The sequence below is a fragment of the Fistularia commersonii genome, chromosome 18, assembly GCF_037954325.1.
Source record: "Fistularia commersonii isolate RoL2024-O1a breed Wild chromosome 18, RoL_Fcom_v1.0, whole genome shotgun sequence".
Taxonomy (NCBI): Eukaryota; Metazoa; Chordata; class Actinopteri; order Syngnathiformes; family Fistulariidae; genus Fistularia; species Fistularia commersonii.
Window position 1 is genome coordinate 10,976,521 of NC_141301.1, and position 22,439 is coordinate 10,998,959.

Consider the following 22,439-nt stretch of genomic DNA (forward strand, 5'->3'; position numbering starts at 1 on the left):
GGCCTTGTTTGAGGAAAATATGTAATGTTCAAAGTTTTGTTTAGGTCATACTTTAAGTTTAAAATGCAACTCATTAAAGTGGGTTCAAAAGTGCATGGAAGGTGAGAACTTTAATTACCACTTTTGTGTATGAAAGTAATTAGCAAAGGGTATTAGGGAATACTCTGTCAGTGTCATCCTGGACTGTCTGTTCAACAGTTTTTTTGTTTTTTTTAAGTTAACTTCATAAAAATTGTTTCTGAAAAAATCTAGAGAAAAAATGGAGACATGAAGTTTTTTTATGATAAATGCTGGAATTCTGATATTAATTATTAATTATTTGGTTACAGTCATAGACTTCTTCTTCTTCTTCTTTCGGCTTTTCCCGTTAGGGGTCGCCACAGCGAGTCAACCTTCTCCATCTAACCCTATTCTCTGTATCTTCCTCTCTCACACCAGCTACCTTCATATCCTCTCTCACTACGTCCATAAATCTTCTCTTTGGTCTTCCTCGAGACCTATTGCCTGGCAGCTCCAATTCCAGCATCCGTCTACCAATATATTCACTATCTCTTCTCTGTACATGACCGAACCATCTCAGTCTGGCTTCTCTGACCTTCTCTCCAAAACATCGAACATGTGCCGTCCCTCTGATAGACTCATTCCTGATCCTATCCATCCTGGTCACTCCCAAAGAGAACCTCAACATCTTCATCTCTGCAACCTCTAGTTCTGTCTGCTGTCTTTTGGTCATTGGAATTGGTCATTGGTTACAGTCATAGACATTGCTTTGTATTTGTACTTCTTTCAGATTTGGACCAGTTAGTTTTTTTGTTTGTTTTTTGTAAATCTGACTAATTCACTCTGTGTGTGTGTGTGTGTGTGTGTCTGTGTGTGTGTGTGTGTGTGTCTGTGTGTGTGTGTGTGTGTGTGTGTGTGTTTGCGCACGCACAGTGGGAGCTGCTGTGGTCCTTTATCCTCTTCTTTACATTCTGTGGGCTGCTGATCTGGTCCTATTTCTGGTGGGAAGCACACAATGACTACAATGAGTTTAACTGGTGAGTATCCAGCCAGGCACCATGTACTCAGTGTGTAAGTTAAAATTATGGTCACCATATTGTTTTGCTTTGAATCATTTTTTTTAAGCCCAAGTCTGTCTCTTTGTTTCAAAATCGTCAAATCCATCCGGCTTAATCTGTAAGAGACCCCCCACCCCCCGCCCCCGCACTCCTCAGATTGCACAGTGGCATAAGAGCTTTGTCCAAAATTTCATCACTGTTCGGCTTTGAAATCAGCTGTTAGTGGATGTGGCTGTATTTAGATGCCAAAGATTCCAAATAGCTTTTAGAAATGATAAAAACAAATTTTTCACAAGCAACTGATAAAACAGAATACTTTACTTTCCAGCCTTTAAGCTACATTTTTCACTTTACCTATTCTACATCTTCCTTAACCTAATACAGATATTGAAATAAGAAAGAAGAGTAGAAAATGTCCCCCAATGCCACATAACACTGTCCTTTCTTTCCACTTACCGTCCCCCCCTTCCTGGTCATGCTTTGAGAAACCTCAGTAATGCCACCATTTTCCCCATAGTATCTTCTGTTCCCATGTCACATTCTTTCCCCTTATATTGTTCCTTTCACTCCCTAGACCCACGCTTGTCCTTCAATTTCAATAACCTCAACAATATTTATTGTGTATATTTTCAGCACTCTCTTCTCTGTGTACTCCTAAATGAACCACCCAATCCAGTTTTAACTCGATAAGATTTGTATTTTGTTATCTTGCACTGTCACTTTTGGGAACCAGACATTTTCCATTCCTTTTTAATAGGAAACACACATGTCCAGCTTTTTGAAATAGGAAATGTACAAACACTCTGCTTTATTTTGCTTCCTGCTTTTCAGGAGGTTTTGCAGATAATCAGAGCAATAACATCCCTGACCTTTTGTCTTGTGAGTGATTTAGAACAGCAGGCAGTCTTTCAGCCCATCTGCAGTATGAATTTATTCACAAAGGACTCCAAGCATCAGCTCTCAGTGACCTTGCTCTGTACAATAAAGGGACCAAGATTGTAGTTTGTGCTACATGCTAAACCCATCACTTAAAAAATAAATAAATTACACACACACATTTTGGCTTGCTTAAAAGCTGTGACTTTTTTGATTGCCTGCTTTATTTTAATTTCCGAACAGTGGCCTTCATATGATCAATAATTTGCAACCAATCCATTAATACCACTGTCACGTAATCTCCATGACCTAAATTTTCCCTTCGGCTTGATAAAATCACAAATAGCCACCAAGGCTGCTGTCTGGGTCTGTTCAGTATATTGTAACAATAAAGCAGACACCTATCAAATGTAGTTGATGGATGTCTGCCCGTAAGTCAAAGACCTTTGGAACAATAACTTCAAGCGCATTGCTTTCTATTCCTGTAAACCTTCAGATCCAGTCTTGGATAAGGTTTTAGTTAGGAGCTTCACCAACATTTGTAAGCTATAATTATTGATGTGATATATTGCATTGCTTGTAATCAGTCATGGCGGGGTTGAAATAAAATTATTTGAACATTTCTACAAGAAACAACTTCAAAATAATCAGTATTTATTAAATATTCATCAATCAGTTTGATAAGTCCTATAAACTCTCTTGTCCCTTTGAGGTTCCTCTATAATCGCTCTGGGCATTGGAGTGATGGCACTGTTCCCATACTGGCCACCACAGCAGCTGGTTTCACCTACATTGCATTTTTAATGGTGAGTCTTATCTTAGCTTATTTGTTGAAGATGTGTTTTAAGATGTAGTGACTTGCATGTTTTCTGTCACAATTAGTGTTCAATACTGAGCACTGCGAAGGAGCAAAGCATTTTTCTCCCCCGCCTTAAAATCCCCCTGATAATCTTTATTTTTGTCCTTATTTCCTTGTATTCCTTATAAGTAATTTCAAATCTGTAGTTCATGCCAAAATAAAATGTTTATGACTTTTTTGAGTCCAATTAATGTTTTCCTCTTTACTGATGTTCTTTTTTTCACCAGCCATGATCCATCTATGTCCCAACTAGGTCCCTCAAGATTGAACAGCTTTGTCAATAACAAATAAAAGACCAGGGTTCTATGGAATCATAATCTAGTCAATTCCTTGATATGGCTCACATCTGTTTGTCTCTTCAGGTTTTAGCACTTTGCCACATTGCACTTGGCCAACAGTTGAATTTACATTGGCTTCATAAGGTAATGTACTACCTGTCGGACTGTGAAGTCTATTTTGTGTTTGTGAAATTTGAGGATAAACTTGCCTGCGTTCCTTGTAAAACCTCAAATGGAAAGGTGTAATTATTTTATAATTATATGAATTTCAATTTGTCCTCTCTCCTGACATAATTGTTAGAACCCTGCTGTTCAAAGTATTCTTGTATTAAATTGGAAAATTTGGCAACACAACAAGATGTATAGAGCTGGTTTTGTTGTTTTTGGTGTGTTTTACTGTGAAGTGTGCTTGGTACTGCTGTGTACACTCATTCATGTCTAATCTGCTGAACTTATCCTGAACTTGCAATATTGATAACAGTGTCCCAGGAGTGTTGTGAAAGCTTAGCTAACTGCTTGGTCTTCAATAGCATGTTTATGTCTGTGTATATGTCAATGTCCAAGTGATAGTCTTTTTTGATTTTCTGTGCACGTTTCTGTTTGCACAGATAGGAGTCGTTGCCGCTCTGCTAACAACAATTGTTTGGGTGATATCAGTCAATCAGACATGGGGGCAAGAGTGGGACATCGTCCTCATCTCACTTCAGGTTAGCAGCCTGAAACAAGGAAACGCTCCAGCCTGCTTTTCATGCTTTGAAATCAATGGTTACCTTTTCGATACAATCTATTATTTTTTTTACATCAGTTTGTAATCTGATATCACTGTAATACCTCCAAAAGTAAAGCAATAGTAAATGTGTTGCTAGTACCTAATCTCTGCTTTTTTCTTAACACAGTTGTAAATAAAAAGATTCAAATTATTGTCATCGAGCAAATCATGCTTGTTCAATAAAATTGGAGATCAAAATAGTTTATTTTTGTAATGCATATGCTCATGAGTCACAGAACATAATTAAAATAATAAAACCATGCAACACTCATGTACATTTTAAACCCAAGATATAGGGACTTTTGTATATTCTGAGCAAAACAAGGCTATACATCACAATACGTTAAATGTTGAATTGTTAGAGTATAATTATATTGAATCAGCAACTTAGTACTTATACTAATAATATCTTGTCATGGCTCTTCCTGTGACTCCTACCCCTGTGACACTCTAAATCTGTATGTAAATGGGTAGTTGTGCAAGAACTGTCCTCACAACTGGCGGTTATATCCAAGTAGTTGTGAGCAGCTTGTAATTAGTTTGTCTCTGTGAGAATATTGCACCCTTTGGAATGTGTGACTCATGTTGATGTTAAATTCCACTGAAACTACCATCACAGAACATGCAAACAAATGACAGCTACTGTATTATCTCTAAATAAGGTTGCCAGTGTCTCAACTGCAGGTAATGTCTGTAATTCCGTGCCCTCATGGCTTTATTGACCCTTTTTTTTCATATTTGCTTACTGCAACCTTACTTCGACCCTGAAAAGTTCTGTGTTCTCCGTTTCTCCATATCCACTTTCCTCCTGTGTCCTTCGTCTGTTCTGACTACATAGGCTACAGGTCCATTCCTGCACATAGGGGCTCTCGCAGCAGTAACAGCTCTTTCGTGGATCGTGGCTGGGCAGGTGGCCCGAGCCGAAAGGACTAGTGAGTTCACTCCTGCGACACCAAAAATGAGTAACTCTTGGAAATTTGTTGGTCCACCAGCAGATAAATGGGCTGGTGAATGGTTAATATTATGTAGACAGAGGCCAGGACCTCCATCCTGGGTGTCAGAGATAAAGAACATTCCTTCTAAATCATGTGATGTTTTCTAGCCAGGACACCTTAGCATTGTTCTCTCTGTATCTATGGGACTGTTTCTGAATGATGTTTTTAAACACATTGATGTATTTTTCTAGAGCAGAATCTCAACATTGCTTGTTTAAAGTTATTTTATAGCCATAGTCAAATTCCACAATTACATGCAGAAGAAAAATCTGTTTCTCGAAATCTAATTTTTAATAAGATTTACAACTTTCCATACATTTTAATACATAGTTATAATATATATTTAAATTAATAAATTGGATTTTTAGACCTTAATCTCCAGATTTTGGATAATCTTGATGAGTCAGAATGATCCTGGCCAGATAACACCCACCGTAGCATCTATGTTATAATATGGAGCCAAATCTGAATACCAATGAGGATATGTGAGTGTCTGTGTAGCTGCTGGCTGTGAGTGTTCTGTGTGTAACAAGAGTTAGCCAACCCCACCCCGAAGCTGACCTTGAAACCAATACATTCTCCTGTGTGTGAGTGTGCTCACACTTAGTCTTTAATGCTACATTAGACGAACGTGGTGGTGTGGGAAAGTGTAGCTATTGACAGCGCTGAGTTAGTTCTCTTTTCCAAATTAAATGACAAAGGTCCTCAACAGGGGGTACTGTGACCACTAGGGGGTACATTATGTTTTTGAATGATTTCTGTTAGTTTTCGTACGCCCCCCTTCCCACAAATTCAAATATAGGTATTATTATTTATTATTAACCCTCTCAGGCTCAAATTAAGTTGTAGTTGCAGGAAAAATCTGATATTTGGCTGTCGCAAATCTGCAACATCTGCCTGGAGAAGGTTAATTAAAAAAAAATCTCTAATTCAAATTTTTATGAAACATTAAATGTCAAATCCTCAAGCTTATTTGTGTCACTTATTTGACAAATTTTGCAAAACATTCAAGACAGCAAATTACTGTATTTTCTTAAACATTCAACTATGCAACAAAATGTTGGTTAATGGCCATAACTCTTTTCCACAGTGTTCCAGGTTGTGGTGATGCTGCTTTATCTCAGTGTGTTAGTGGGTCTTTATATGGTGCCTCTGCATATCACCTCTCCCTGCATCATGGACCCCAGCTCCCTGAAACCACGTCCAGATGTAATTGGCCACAAGGGAGCACCTATGGTGAGTCAGCTGACGTATTTCCAATCCAAATGTGAATTGTGAGACACTGACCCTCTGGCCTTTTGAATTTGGTAACCAGTTGTGCCTTTAGTAACTTTTTCCAACTTCTTCTTTCTGTCATTGTACTGCCAAAGCCCATTAATCACACCTCCAAAAAAATTACGAGGACACAAGGATTTCTGTCACTCTCTTAAACAGGGCATGATAACATTGTCTGGAGGACTGTGTGTTCATGAAAGAAAAAATGGCATAAGCCAAATTGAAAGATAAAGATAATAGATATGATTTTGCATGGCTTTGCTGGTTTTCCTTTTTGCCCACATATGGCGGACAATTCTCATTAATCAAAATATATACCATGGTTTGATAGTAAATATTTGATTACTGCACTTGAAACAAATGTTACATCTCAGCTGTACATATTTGTTTAATGCCTGCATTTAATTAATTGCCTGCAAAGATGGATCTATGTGCTTGATACAATATCCCCACTGTGTGTAAAAGCAGCATTGGAGTGAAAGGTTGTTTATAATAGTTGCACAGTCTCTCTAAAGCACGCCCTGTTTTACAGGGCTTTTTTTTTTTTTTTTTTCAGTAATGAATCTTCACTATGGAATCTAAAATTGGGAGTGTCTGTTGTTGCTTAAATCCCACTGGAAAAAGAGCAGACTCAGTTTCCCACAAGGGCTCTGTATTGATTATAACATAATTCCTATCCTGTGTCCCTCAGTCATTAGCTTCACTCACAGGATCTCCATAGGATGATGCTTTTCTTGGAAGTGACGTTTATACTGTTGGATTGTATTGATCAGAACCATGATGTCAAGCCATTTTCAGCTTTTGCAGCAAAGAAGCATTTATGTTTGAACCAAAATTGCTCCTCCTCAGTGCTGATAATGGACAAGACATGAATTTACTGTGTGCTGCAAGTTTGTAACTCTACGAAATCAAGATATCCTCTTGGTCATGAGTCATATCGTACGGTTTTGTGGAGTTTACATTGTATGTGTTTGGTTTTCAGCTCGCACCAGAGAATACACTATGGTCCTTTCAGCGGGCTTTGCAAATGAACGTCACTGGGTTGGAGGCGGACATAGCCATCAGGTACATACACACGCACGCATGTACACGCACACACAGACACATACTCACACACACAATCAATAACAGACCGACAAGGCCAAACAAGACAGGCGTCATCTGAATTCCCCACCAGTGGTTTTATTTGTGAAACCCTTTGGTTTTTTCCAAAATGTCTTCAACACATTTTCCCAGGTTTAAGCCTTTGTCAGCATGTTCAATAACAAAACACCCCTCAGGGTGAGTTTTGTGTCTAAAAGCAAAAGCAAATATAGTCTCTTCCTGCACTCAATCGCATCTAATGCCGGGGTCAGTTAAAAAAAAAATATACATAAGGTTTTTATGTCACTCTCTGCAATTAGAAATGCTTGTGGTTGTTGTGATAATTTGCTGTACTGCATGAAGTCATGTATTTATTTATTTGTTTGTATGTCCTGTGTCCGATCAATCACTAAATAAATGGGGCGGGATGTTTACTCATGACATGACACACAGACACAGTAAAGGCAATAATACCTCTTTATATCCCTTCCCTCACTTTGGACAACCCCCAAAAAATTGTTGAAACAAATACTGATCTGACTTCTCTGTCTGCACCTTTATGAAGTGCGCTTGTATAGTATAGACTATCCTGGCTTGGCATCATATGCAGACGCTCTTTCAGCTCTCAAAATTTAGTTTGCTCTGTGAAATATGCTCAGGGAAAGGATGTTAAAGAATCCTGAATTGCAAGGTCTAGAGACCAGCAGAATAAAAAGACAGGTTCTTATACCAGTTGCAGCCTGTCAATGGTGCCACCCCACCTGGCTCATGTAAAGAACAAGAGACGAACCATAAAAAGTATTATTATAAAACATGAACATTTCAATAAGCATTTTTATGATTTAGTTTGTGAGTACGATGTATATTCTGCATTTGAATGTGGTTTAGAAATGGTCTCTTGGTCTTACACTGCTAGTAAGCAGTCCAGTGAGGTGGTTATTGTCCCTCAGGGGTACAAAAATCTTTACCATAGACTCCCGTTCTGAATGGTTCATGCACAAAAGGCTTCCCTCCAATTAAAAGAAAATTGGATGAGTGTCAGGGCGCAAATATTTGTTTTGCTCTAGAGCCTGGAAACAGAAATTTGTCACAGCACCTGGTTTTGTTTACACTGAGTTGGAGTAACTAGGAGTCTATTAGTCTTTGCTTTGTTTTTTAGTGTAACAGAATCTTTTAAGATTGTGGTGTGATGCATGAGAATGTTGCTCTGCCTAATCCTAGTAGAAATAAATGGTTATAGTGCACCTGAAATCTGACTTTCGTACTGGATTATTGTATAATCAATAAGTTTAACACCTAAATATCATTTTTACCCTTAAAATGGTCATAGAGCAATGACTTATTTCTATGTTTCTATTTTCTGCAATCTCTGCTCCAGCTTCAGCAATCCATTGCTCTGCGAGGTCACATTCAGCAACACACACCACGATGAAAACAAAGTGCAACACACTCCACCTTGATAGGTTACATCTGGTTTAAAGTTAAATATCCATGACAACATGAAGAGTTGACCAGTTAGGAATGAAAATATGAGTTATTTAGTTTTTATTTGTTACACAATGTTAATACTCATCATCACAGTCTTCACAAAACCAATTTTAACACACATCCAGAGCACTAACTACATCACTTAAATGACTAGCCTTGGGCCCGTTACAGTGGTGCAAGAGCAGATCATCAGGCAATGACCCCCAGCAGTGTAATGGGAGGTGACAGGCTAGAGGAAGGGAAAGGAAATGGTGGTGGGGGGTTTGGTGCAGTGGCTGATATGTATGTATGATGGATGAAGGGTGTGTTTTTCTGCTTATGCATGTGCAGTGATGTAGGATTTATTGTGAGCAGATGCTTGGCATAGCTGCTCTGCTAGTGCAAAGATTTTTTGTCGTATTGTTTTGTCTGTTAAATCGGGAAACAAACTCAGAAATTCAATTGTGTTTATTTTTGACTTTTTCAATGTAGCTGTTAATGTGGCAAATGGCTGCGGGTGGAAAAGTTGTCAGTGCTACTGAGAGGGTCTGTATGTCTGGCAGAAAGACCCCCCCCACACACACACACACACACACACACACGCACACACATGAACCACACACAGCAACACATGTCCAAGTTTTCCTTTTCCCCAGGCTATTATTTACCCTTTTGTCATTTTAAGTGAAGAATATATATATACATATATATATATATATATATATATATGTGTGTGTGTGTGTTTTTAAATAGATGATTTCTTATTTTTTGCCTTCTCCGAAAAAAAAATCATTTTGAATATGAAATGTTGAAGAGAGTGAAATACCGCATGGTACATGACTGCCAATTTGGACTAGTCTTGACTGTTCTTGCTCACTCTTTCCCTCACTTTTTTGGTGCATTGAAAAATCCCTTTATTCAAGTCTTTCTTATGCTCTAGATCAACATAATTTTTCATGGCTTAAGGAACAAAGAATCTCAACTTTTTGATTACCTAAAAGAGACAAAGGCACCTGGTTGTCCGATTTGAGTGCAAGTTCGATTTCATCTAGGTAAATCTGTCAGCTGTTTTGTGCTGAATTGATCTAAGAAAGTCGGTCTGTGACCCCTTTAATCCTGCTGCAGAATCTGATCATGTCCTCTGCAGCATGTTTCAGGAGGAACCCAGAAACCGCTGCTTAAGTCAGACACAAAAATGTTGTTTTTTGTTTTTTTTTATCATGATATGTCCTAAGGTACATACAGTACCTTACTGTGACCTATGTAAAATTACATTAACTTCAAATTCAAGATTTGTCAATATAGCCAACCCTGGTATGACAGTAAGAGATGGAATAACCAAATGCCTGTCCAGTCAGTCATTCCCACCATGAAATAAACGTTCTAAATTTATAATAATCAATGATATTAGTAGTTATTATCTAATGATAATAACTGTGTTCTTTGGCTGCAACTTACATATATCCTTAATTTCTCATACTACTTTAATCACCAGTATTGACGGAATACCTTTCCTGATGCATGACCACACCCTGCGGAGGACCACCGATGTGGACAAAGTTTACCCGGACAGGCAGATGGAGGACGCTTCACTCTTCAATTGGACCGACCTGCAGCAGCTCAATGCGGGACAGTGGTTCATCAAGGTTGGAATATAGACCGCCTACCCATTAAGCCTTCCAGCAAATAATTATCATCTTATAATTAAAATTGCAGCGTAATCAACATTGTCCTCCTTTTATGGATTCTAATGTGATACAGTTGATCATTAAAGTAGTCACAATTTACACAGTGGATTATATGGTTTTGGCAAACAAATTGGCAATCAGTCTGTGTTGTACTCTTTTTACCCACTGATACAGTTGATATTAAGAGGTTTGTGCTTTTTCATCACTCTCTAAATAAGATTTTTATTGTATTCAGGTAATGGTTTGGTTACTAATTGAAGGTGTAAACTGCTTGCCAAACTGTGATTCAGATTCAGCTGTAGAGATATTGCTTTTTTGCATGCGGACTAGTTTATGGTCCAACTACTTCTTCTGTTTGTCAAAACAGTTCAGTGTCATAATCTGACTAGATGGCAACTATATTAGCAAATGTGTTCTCATTCTGAATATTACATTTCAACAGATAATGTGTCTCTGAAACTGACAAGCATCATAAACCCCTGACGGAATAAGAAGCTAAAAAAAAAAAAAAAAAGTCAATTTTTTTGGCATTGTCCGAGTACCATACATAAAATGTGTACATTTATTTTAAACACAGAATGTTTATGGTTGAATGAAGGTTTCTTTTTCCAGCTTTATGAAACCGTGTTTCTTTTACCCTCAATGCCTCAGAACGACCCCTTCTGGACAGCGCAGTCCCTGTCATCACAGGAGAGGAAGATCATTTCCAACCAGAGTGTGTGCAACCTAGAGCAGCTTCTTAAGCTGGCAATCTATCATAACAGCACAGTGTTGATCCGACTGAGAAGACCCCCACTGGAGCATCCCTGCCACCACAGCTGGATCAATGATACACTTCAAGTTATTCTGCAATCAGGGATTCCTCAGAACCTGGCAAGTGGCTCAGGCAAAATTATTCAACTGTCCCAAAAAGCTTTTTTTTTTTTTTTTTTTTTTTTTTTTAAGTACATTTTTCATGTAACACAGCTACCTAACACAGATAGTCTAAATCAATGACAAGTTTTCTGTGTGTTTAATACAAGCATACATAAAAGAGGTCAACACAACTTGTATTTGTAGGTGATGTGGACCCCTGATGACCACAGAGCTCAAGTGAGACAGCTCGCCCCAGGTCTGATTCAGACGTCTCTGGAGAAACGGACTCCCGAAAATCTGAGAGAGTTCGGCATCAGCAGGCTGCTGCTTCGATACAATCAAGCCAGCACGCAGGAAATCAGGTTGGAACACACACACACACACACACACACACACATACGCACACGCAGGCACATCCGTCAATTTGTCAAGAAACAGAAACAGGTTTAGGGTGTTTGCCAGTTCTCACCTTGACCAATGATTTTATATTGATGAATATGACTATGTGATTTTTATTTATTTATTTTATTTTTTTTAAATAGGGAATATTTCCAGAGAAAAATTCCCCTCACCCTCTACAACGTCAACGAGCCGTGGCTGTATTCCGTGCTCTGGTGCAGCGAGGTGTCTGCCGTGTCGTCTGAGGCCCCACATATTCTCAAAAAGGTGCCTTATCCAATCTGGCTCATGGTAAGGACCCACTTTTGAGTCTCTGCAATGTCATTTTTAGCTTCTCTATGAGGTCTCGTTTCTCTCCCTCCTGATAAGTCATTTTGACGGCTAGAGACCTCCGAAAGAGATTTCAGCTAGTTGCTCATTTTGTTGTTTGCGAAGCCCTACTTTCACGTTGTGCTCTTCTCCGCAGACTTTGAGGTTGACTTTAATAGGCAATATACATATCAGCAAGGGATATAAGCTTCCAGTGGACTCATAAAGTCTATTTATTTCCCACGATGAACACCCGTTGCCACTTTTCTCTGCCTGTGGTCCCAATGCAATAATACTGAAAGTCAAGAAATATTATAGCGGTCTTAGAAGGAGTCGTTCCTGAATCCTGCCCGTGAGCCTCGGATCCCAAGTCGTACCATCGCGGTGTCTTTTTCATGTACTTCGTTGGCGCCACACACCAGCTTGGCCTTCCTGTCTGTGGCACCATAAGGGAACCCTGCATGAGAACATGTTGACTTGCCTGTTAACCCCTGCTGGATTTTCCGGTAGTCTCAAGCTGCCATGGCATTGTCTCTAGTTTTCCTGGCAACGATAACTGCATAACCATATTGCTATTCGGGTTTGGCTGATATTACATATAAAATGTTCTTTAATAATGAAGTCAAAATTATAAGATTCAGATTATGTCATGGCATTATTGTGCTGAAGGAATTGCATTATGGATTTAGGGTGCCCCCTAGTGTTTTTGATTTTTTTTTTTTTTTTAAATTGAAGGAACCACAATAACTGTGTGCGTGGTGCGTGTGTGTATTTGTCATTATTAGAAACCAGATGAATACCTCCTGATGTGGGTGTCTGCAGACATCGTCTCCTTTGCTGTGGTGACTGCAATATTTATTTTCCAGAAGTAAGTCCAGTGATTCTGTGATGCAACTCCAATCCTGTCAGGAAGTGTTTACAAATGGGTTAATGTTTAGGATTTTTTTTTTTTTTTTTTCCTAAAGTGTTTGTGTGTTTTGCACACATCACTAATCTGTGGTTGCAAATACCCTTCATTTGTTTTTTTTTTAATTTGATATCTTGTTATCTGCTAACCTTGGACACACCACTTAAATAACCGCACAGAAATAGTAATGTTACTCCATCTTCATATTGTTTATGGACCATTCATAAAAGCTTGAAACAAAAACACATCACTGAAACAATTTGTGAGAGAATATTTTAGCTTTATAATCATAATTCCCTCTTCTCTCTTACATCACACTTGGGTTAACACAAACTGCTGTTTGACTAAATTAATCCAAGATGTTACGGATGTTGCCTCCTGCTGACCCTTTTGAGAGAGAGCAAAGAAGATTTTTCTTTTTTCTTTGTGCCCAGTGCGGCTTTGCTCTGTTAGCCAAGCTCCCGGGTTGCTTCTGCTCGCTTCTAAACTGACCTCTCTTGTCTCCCTGCCTTCTTTTGTCCTTTTTTAACCTTCCTCCTCTTCCTCGTCCCCTCTCCTCTGCCTGATGTGCATGCTCTTCTCTGCTGCATTCTGGCATCTTCTCTCAGCTATCACATGATCAGGTAACTGGGTCACCTCTTCTGGTCTGCAATCTCCTCTCCTTTCACCTGTCTTTCACTATCAATATCCATCCTTCTTTTTCCTCAAGGCATCTTCTAACCTTTCAACTCTTTTATGCCATTCCTTCTCTCTTTTGTCCTCTTTATAATACATCTGCCATCATCTGTTTTTCTCTGTCCATCCAAACATAAATGATCGCTCTGATTTTTCTCCATCTTGCCTGATATGTTGAACTGCACTGCTGCCACTTCTCCCCTATTCCCTCTGGACAATTAACCACACCTAAATCCCAGCTGAGGAACTAAATGCTTCAGTGTTAAACATTTACGTCGTTGATTCACTTATGACAATTTACATGCAATGCCACTAGATGTCTAAAGTAGCAGCTACATAGACGTTTAATCCTCGGAGCGATACGTGTCGATGCTGCCGAACTCGTTTTCATATCCGCTCCAAATGCCTCCGAGTGCCAGCTGTGTTATAATATGACATATCCTCTCAAGACAATTTAATTTTAAATGTCTCAAGACATTCCTTTTAAAGGTTGAGAAGTATGAATCAGCGGAAACTGACTCAAGTTGATACTTCTGCGTTGCTCAACGAACAATTAATGGCCGAATTGGCCAAGCATTATTTTTGCTCCATTCTGTAACTGCAGCATGATTCAGTGGACTTTCACTCTGCACCAGTCACACACAGGGTTTTTGTCTTGTTACTGGCTGTCAGAATGGGAACTATCTTTTATTTTGTTTTTTCCTTTGGCAGAAAGTTGACAAATTAGCGTGACTCATCATTTCAAAATCAACAGTAAACCAAACGTTGAAGCCAATCTCGATTAATTTCTTGGGGTCAGTGAGTGTTAGTCCCTCAGCTCCGATGAAGTTCTAAAAATCCAAGTTTTGAAAATGTTTCGTGTGACTGAACTTTCATTAATCCTGCATTTTGGATATTAAGTGAAATAAGTCCTGATAGCATTTATTTGTCCCGTTCTTCAGCATCATCTTCACATCAGATTGCTAAAAGAAAAACACAATAGTTTCTCTAAAAACAGCTGATACGCTGAGAATTGCAGCGACTTTTATGGTTATTATTCCTCTGTAAAGGGTATCCTGTCTAAAATGGTTCAAGTGGTCCTCTCAAACAGCTACACTGTCATGTTCAACTGTAGAAATTGGATCTGTGATCAAATCCCCAAATCAAACCGCTGTTTAATCAAAGAATCTGTATCCCAAAAGAAATCCCATTAGACAAATTGTTCCCTGAATGTACATCAGTTGGCTCGCAAAGACGACTCACTGCTGAAGAGCCACAATCTATCTGTTAACTGAAACCCGACTCTGGGCTCCACACACACACACTCACACACACACACACAGAGCAGAGGCAGCAGTAGGTCGTCTAATGTTCTCACTGTCTTTCGGTGATTTCTGACCTGCCGTGTGACCTCCCCAGGTATCGCACTAGCGGTATGCGCAGCTACAACCCTGAGCAGATCATGCTGAGTGCCGCCGTCAGGAGGTCCAGCCGAGACCTCAACGTCATGAAGGAGAAGCTAATCTTTGCCGGTAAGATCCTGGCATCGACCTTCTAAATGAGTTCCTCTCATTAACCTTTTATGTGACAAAGACACCAGCCATGTTGGCATGTCACTCCATCCCAGCATGCATCTCTCTGTGAATGTCCTGGCTCCTCCTCCTCCTACTCTCACTGTCATCCATGTTGAAGGTCAACCCCAGTAGCCGCCTGCCTCCATCATCCTTCGTGTGTGATGTGCACCATCCTCTCTCCATGTCCTTCGCCATCAGTGACTCCTTTCTCTCTTCCATTGCATCACCTGTTACCTGCTACTGCTCAGCCCTCTTCTCCCCCCCACCCACCCACCCACCCCCAATCCACCCGTCTTCCTCGAAACCCAAACGACCCACCCTTCCCTTCCCTCCCCCAACGGAGACACCCCAGTCTGTCTAGGCAGCCTCTGGTACTGAAGGTACTGGAGGTCAAAGGTAAGTCTGGAAGCCGTGACAAAGCTTCATTTTATCAGTCAAGTGTTTTTGATACTGACTCAATATGTCCATTTAAAATGCAGCACCCTCACCCAACACCATCGCTGATGTTTTTCCTTTTTCAATTGTCCTTTGGCTCTCTCTAGAGGTGAGGAATGGAGTTGGCGGCGCCGACGAGCTCTATGTAGACAATGGTTACCACTACGACTACTATACCAACCAGGGTGTCAACCAGTGAGCCACTGAGCCCGGGAGACTCTGCCGTAACAAGACATCTTTGTTTTTACCGCCGTGAAGCGGCCGTCTGACTCATGTCTCTGACGGAGCAACCAACCACCCACTTGCTTCGGGCAAATTCTGTAGATAAGTGTGTCACTAGAAAAAAAAAAAAACATATCTATACTGTAAACATACTACCACTTTGGACTACAAGCACTTTTTAAGGATGGAAACAACTGTTCAGTTAATCTATGGCCTCCTGGCTTTTTTTTTTTTTTTTTTTTTTTTTTTAAACACAAGTGTCCAAAGTCTTAAACATAAGCTAGTTTCCAAATCATTATCATCATTTTCAGCGCTGTCAATGTTTTTGGCTCAGCTAAGGAATGCCTTTTTTTTTCCTCTTTTAAATAAGGCTTCGATGCAACACGAGATGAAACGCTTACGGCTCCTATCTTCTGGCCTTGTGTCCGCACACACAGCTGTGCTGTTGTTCTTAATAGTATTAATATTTATATTTTAGAAAGAAAAAAACAACACACAACAAAGACAAACATATGCTGTTTACAGAAGTCCTGCCTTCTCTGAGTGAAATATTCACATAATATATGTATGATCATTAATTTGGGGGCGTGGACCCCTGACCTTTTTTTGACTGGTGCATGTAACATTGATAAGCAAATGATTAAATTGTGTGAGCTGTGCTCCCAGTGACACCAGGAAAACTGGTGAAAGATGACCTGTGCTCTTTTTATGGTTAATGTGAATGGATCTGTTTTTATTTTATTTTTTGTTTTTTTTAAATGATGCGTGTTGGTGTATTGTGCATGTTTTTTTTCACCTTGTGTACTAGGCGATGTAAGAGGTGACCACACATGTGAGCTGCTCCCAGCGAGAGACATTATTTAGAGAAAAGTTAGAAAATTTAGTAACCTATAGCAATAGTCCAATATTAATGGACAATTGTTCCACTTCTGATTTACAAATTCCAGTTAAATCTGTGGTATCTTAGTTTTTAGACAAACAACAAACATCTTCATGTCAGTGTAAAGACGTAAACATGTATGAAGTGGGTGGTAAATGTGAAAATAAAGCCCTACATCAACCTACGGGGAAGCTACTGGCAGCACAGGGTCAGCAATGTTGCTTTTTGCATTTTTGTTTCTTCGGGTATTTTCTGTGCTCTGAAGTTGAAATAAAAAATCCTCCACTGGACCTCTCGGTTGGTGTGTTTGTGTAATTAAATTCTAAAGGCTAGATCATTTGATAATTAGATCAACTTATATATTTGTTGTAATATGGATAACATCATGCAAATATAAATGTTATTTACCAAGGTAGACGCAGTATACTGAATTGTTAAATGAGTCTTCAAAAACTGTATACATATCGCAATAACTTTAATGCAAGGATAATTGAGACGTACATTATTTTTGTAATTTCCGATGCTAGGAATGATGATTAAGTTGCATACAAAAATAGAGTAATTGTTTTTTATATAAATATTAAATTTGAAAGAAAAGGAAATAAAAAAAGGGTCAAAAACAAACTTAAGACATTTTCAATGGAATGTAGGTGCAGTGACAGATTTTAGATGTCCAACACAAATTGAAAGTTCTGAACAAATGTGAATCAATGTTTGTAGATCCATGCTCTCTGAAAAGGTGAACAGAGCTTTTTCTCTTTTTAATTTCAATAAACCTGTATTAAATTCACTTGACCTTCCACATACAATAGTCCATTAAGAATCTAATGCCAGCCTGGAAACGTCTTTGTTGATAGGAAACACAAAAGGCACCTCGAAGCAAAAGCTTTTGGTTCCTCTTCCGAGAAGTAAAACTTCTACTCTGGGACGAAAGGAGGAAGTCAAAGTGCAACACTGAGCTTTGGGGGCTGCAGCAGGGCACCATGGAAATAAATCTGCAGTCTCACTATAAGTCTTGCGACATCAGCACACTTTTATATCTTTTAGAAAGTATAGTGAAATCCAGTTTTGACTAATTCATTGGCCATTTCAACTTAGTAGGAACTTGATGTTTGAGATGAATCTGATGCAGCTCACTCTCCTGAGACCCCATTTCTCTGAGGTGAAGAATTAAACCATTAATAAAGCATTACAGTACAGTGTCAACATTAAGGCTTTCTCCAGCACCTGTGGACGTCTATGACTTGCAAGAGCACTCTGGTGCAAGTATTGCAATGATCCTGTTGAAACCACACATATCCACATCTCTACGTCAATTCGTGTTGGTGCTGACACACACGTGCCACATGTCTGGGGAAACAATACAGCAGCTTTCTGGAAAAAGTACAATCAGACGAGGTTGTGAAAAGTACAAACGAAACGGTCTTTTGAGCACCGGCGCTCACGCATACTCACAGACATACATACAGTTAACAGTAATAAATTAATAGCTGAAGATGCCTTGTTAAGAATGAAGAGGCCGTTCCCTGAAAATGAACCTTTTTAAATACTAGAGTGACTCATTGCCAAAAGGATTGGAGGCCCATCATTCACAGTCCTGCTTATTTGTGCCATGGAAGCAATACAACTTCAGGGCGAAAGGATCGTTGGACAGTTCAGAGAAGACTGAGTTCGAAGACGTCACCGAACCTCTTGCAGTATTGCCTTGTGCCGGGGCCCTTTCTCGACACAGCAGTTATTAAATTAGGGGGGCTTGAAAGGGGATCAGTTGGTTGCTAAAGCTGGTGAATATTACATGAAGTTCGTCTTGTGAAGGCGTCTGTTGGGAAGTTCTATTGCGCTGACTTGTAAGGGCCAGGAGCCGCCCATGATGCCGGCCTGGATGGCGACCCCTGTGACCACAGCCAGGTCAGGGTCAACCGACGTGTTGGGCTCCTTCCCAAAGAAGTCGCTGATTATCTGCCTGATCCGTGGTATCCTTGTGGAGCCCCCCACAAGAACTATCTCGTCAACGTCCTCTTTCTCCAGGTTGCCCTCCGCTAGGACCGTCTTGACAGGAGCCAGAATCTTCAGGAAAAGGTCCTCATTTAGATCCTCAAACAGCTGGCGGGTGACCACCTCCTGGAAAAGGACTGGCTTCGGGGTAAGTACCTCTGTGAGCTCAGAACTATTCTGAGAATCAAGGTGCAGGGGTACGCTGATGGTGACAGTGTTTTCGAGAGTGAGATTGATCTTGGCGGCCTCTACGGCCTGGCGAAGATTATGGATGTCTTCTTTAAGCGTGACTTTGAAGCCCAGCTTCTGGCGCACTCGCTCCACTGTGTGCTGGAGCAACCTCTGGCTGAAGTCCTGTCCTCCAAGTTTGTTGTTTCCTGCAGAAAAATGAATGAATTTATATAAATCAACTTCTTTTGCTTTTGGCTACGCCATCAAGGGGTCGCAACAGCAAATCAACCTCATTCATCTGACCCTTTTCTCTGTATAATTTTCTCTCAAACCAACTAACTTCATGTCCTCTTTCATTACAGCCATAATTTTTTTCTTTTGTCTTCCTCTAGACGTTTCTGCCTGGCAGTTCCAACCCCAGCAACCTTCTACCAATAAATTCACTATCCCTCCTCTGTGCATGACCAAACCAGGCTTCTCTGGCGTTCTCTCCAAAACATCTATCATGTGCCATCCCTCTGATGGACTCATTCCTGATCCTATTGATTCTCATCACTCCCCAAAAGAACCTCAACATTTTCACTGGTCTCACAACTGTCTTGTACGCTTCTCTTTCATTCTGTCTGATATTCTTTTATCCAACATTACCCCTGACACATTTCTCCACCCGTTCTAACCTACTTTTCCCCACCATCCATAGCTTCGGAACTTTGACCCGAGGTACTTAAAATCCTCCACTCTCTGCGGCAAACCTTTCCATGTCATTCTTTCACCTAGAAATTTTCCTCCACCTGCTCCCTGCTCGCACTACAGATCACAATGTCATCTGCAAACATCACGGTCCATGGAAATTCCTGTCTGACCTCATCTGCCAGCCTGTCCATCACCACTGCAAACAAGACAGGGCTCAGCAGTGGCCCTGATGTAGTCTACCTCCTCCTTGAACTTCTCTGTCACACCTACATCACATCTCAGTCTCAAAGCTTGCCTATACCAGTCTAACCTACTTCTCTTTCATCATTCAGCTGTAAATTTAATCAACAGCTTTAATTTTTGATGCCTCTTCTACAAAATAGCATTTTGATCAAATCAAAATCTTTTTTTTATCCCTGTCAAACCTTGCAACACTTCCCATATTTTAAGTAGTGAGAACCGTTACCTGCCATGGCCCTGGTGAGGAACATGCCTCCCTGCTTGTTGAGCAGAGACACGTCAAGGGTTCCTCCTCCGAGATCCACCACCAGGACATTGAACACCTCCACTTTATGAAGGCCATACGCCATGGCTGCAGCTGTGGGCTCATTGATTACACGCAGGATGTCCAAGCCTACCAACCCCCCCACCCCGCACACAGACACAAACACGAGAAATTAGTTACTCCAACTCTTACTGATGCAGGACGCATCCCTTGTCTTGTCAGTGGTTTTGTGGAATAAAGAATCTAAACATGACTGTAGAGGTTCTCAGTCATCCAGGTCATGGTGAATTATTTTTGAACGACAAGAAGTTTTCTAAAAGAATTTGAAGAGTTGGAACTTTAAACCCACTTGACACTCATTGTAAAACGAGCAACAACTCACCAGCTTGGTTGGCCGCTCTGATGGTGTAGTTCCTCTGCCTCTCATCAAACTCAGCGGGCACTGAGATGACTGCTTTCTCAACAGGAACGCCGAGCTGTCGCTCAGCCATCCTCCTCATCTTCAGCAGCAGTCTGGAGCCAACAAACTCGGGGCTAACCGTGAATGTGTGATTGGTGGTGATTAGGAACTCAGCACTTCCGTTGTTGTTTATCACCTGACAGAGAGGCGAAAAGGAATTACACAACAGGATAAAATATTGAATGAGCCACAGTTACAATGACTCATCAGTTATGCCAATAATTTCATTATTAGTCCCCTGGCATACAAGTAGGAAAAAATCAGTGCCTTTTTATGAAATGTCAATATTGGACTCCAGTGTATAAATAAACTCCTTAATATATAATTTTTAATATTTGTTTCCTATCCCCTATGAACATGTGCCTGCAAAATGCTAAGAAACAGAAATACGAAGCCAGCTGGACTAGTATTTGAGTTATACCTAAAATACTATTTAATAAAAACAGGTCAAATAGCAGACAACTCCATGATGGAGTAAAACCTGAAGATAAACGTACTATTTGCATTGATAAATATTGCATTAAAAGATCAATGAAGACAGAGTAAGGATTTTCTACAGTCCACCAGGGAGAAGTACAGCCTTGTACAGTGTGGACAAGTACCAGTAAGACTTGTATAAAAAAAAAAAAAAAAAAACACTTGAATTTTTATGTATATTTTGAATGCATACTGCTGTGTGTGTGTGTGTGTGTGTGTGTGTGTGTGTGTGTGTGTGTGTGTGTGTGTGCGTGTGTTTAAATGATACCACTTAGAGGTCGCACTAAACCATTCTTGATCAATTACAAAATAAATAAATAAACAAATAAATACATTTTAAAAATCAAATACATTTCTGAATTTATCAGCAATTCAGGAACCAAGTCAGTACTTGAGCCGGTTACAAGTACTTATGAAATCAAACATATTTGCTGTAGTTGTCATGTTCTATTGAATATCTTCTCTGTATCTTAATCAAACACCAAAAGTGATCATTCCATTGATCATTAGATCTCTAATTCATGGCAATCAAAGCACCTGTCAGAAATGTCACCTGTCATTTGTTTTGAAGCCCATACTGCATTCCAGTAAGCTATTTTTATTTACCTGAGTTTACATTTTTTCCCAGTTAAATTGTCAATAATTGCTTCACAGCTGTATATTTTTTTATTCGTACCTAAGGGTATTAAATTGGCCTTGTTCATTCAATATGGGGTTGCAGCCTCCTGTAGTGAACCAAATCATGTTTGGGTAAATTTAGGGATATCAATGTCTATTGTGTTGTCGAAACAATCAATATGATATTGTTTAAATAATCAACCTGCAATTTACTTCCTTAGATTAAGTATCACAATCAAGATTCTCTGCGGATGATGTTCGTAGCTGGATAAGAGTGCTGGCAATGCTAAATTATCGCGATATTCAAGGAGATCTGCATGGCATCAACACCTGCATTACCCACCTTGAACGGGTACCGACTGCTCTCCTGCTGCAGGAGCTCCGGGTCGAATATCTTTCCAATGAACCTCTTGGCATCATAAATGGTGTTCTGGGGGTTAATGTCTGCGAGGTCCACGGCTTCGTGCCCTGCCAGCACCGCGGTTTTGGTGAAGGAGACGGCGCTGGGGATGCTCTTCCTGCCTTCCTCGTCGGCTATCACCTCCACCTCTCCGCTCCCCGGATGGAAGACCCCCACGGAGCAGAAGGTAGTACCCAAATCCAGGCCTATAACTTTGGGTTTGGGCGGCGGTAGGTACTGTTGGCCCAGATAACCAGCCAGGAAGAGGGCCAGAATTACCGAACCTTGAGCGTAAATTTGGGTTAGCAAGCAGTTAACGGGGGTGCTAGCCGAGGGAATACATTCCTAGAACAACTTACCAATCATGGAAATTTCTCCCGCCATTGTTGTTTCGTCGCGATGTCAAACAGCACCTGCGCATTTACAAAATGTCGTCAAAAATGTAAAATACCGGCTAAATGATGAGGTGTCTCTCCTTTGACAGCTGAGACCGACAAAATACACGTTAGCGTAATATGGTTTCGTCTGGATCCTGGG

The 22,439-nt window shown here is 40.2% G+C and overlaps 2 protein-coding genes across 5 annotated transcripts in view; one reads left to right on the forward strand and one right to left on the reverse strand.

The window, feature by feature from the left end:
• Positions 1-16,873, forward strand: part of gdpd5b (glycerophosphodiester phosphodiesterase domain containing 5b) — a 39,034-nt gene extending 22,161 nt beyond the window's left edge. Inside the window, exons 3-17 of one of the 4 annotated variants that reach the window (XM_086164001.1) lie at positions 934-1,037; positions 2,647-2,740; positions 3,156-3,215; positions 3,680-3,778; positions 4,679-4,772; positions 5,926-6,071; positions 7,093-7,175; positions 10,156-10,306; positions 11,000-11,221; positions 11,408-11,565; positions 11,746-11,893; positions 12,697-12,779; positions 13,427-13,441; positions 14,892-15,004; positions 15,589-16,873. In XM_086164001.1, coding sequence (XP_086020127.1) covers positions 934-1,037; positions 2,647-2,740; positions 3,156-3,215; positions 3,680-3,778; positions 4,679-4,772; positions 5,926-6,071; positions 7,093-7,175; positions 10,156-10,306; positions 11,000-11,221; positions 11,408-11,565; positions 11,746-11,893; positions 12,697-12,779; positions 13,427-13,441; positions 14,892-15,004; positions 15,589-15,680 — 1,662 coding nt within the window. In that variant the 3' untranslated portion in view covers positions 15,681-16,873. Of the gene's footprint in view, positions 1-933; positions 1,038-2,646; positions 2,741-3,155; positions 3,216-3,679; positions 3,779-4,678; positions 4,773-5,925; positions 6,072-7,092; positions 7,176-10,155; positions 10,307-10,999; positions 11,222-11,407; positions 11,566-11,745; positions 11,894-12,696; positions 12,780-13,426; positions 13,442-14,891; positions 15,005-15,164; positions 15,367-15,588 lie in introns of those variants that run through there. The other 3 variants (XM_086164003.1, XM_086164002.1, XM_086164004.1) reach the window with 3 other exon arrangements.
• A 723-nt stretch (positions 16,874-17,596) lies between these two features.
• hspa13 (heat shock protein family A (Hsp70) member 13) lies at positions 17,597-22,431 on the reverse strand. The gene is made up of 5 exons (XM_086164005.1): positions 22,262-22,431; positions 21,846-22,186; positions 20,330-20,543; positions 19,909-20,076; positions 17,597-18,955 (listed from the first exon to the last, which is right to left on the reverse strand). Exons 1-5 carry the CDS (start codon positions 22,284-22,286, stop codon positions 18,375-18,377), a joined length of 1,329 nt encoding a protein of 442 aa, XP_086020131.1. The 5' UTR covers positions 22,287-22,431; the 3' UTR covers positions 17,597-18,374.
• Positions 22,432-22,439: the final 8 nt, after the last annotated feature.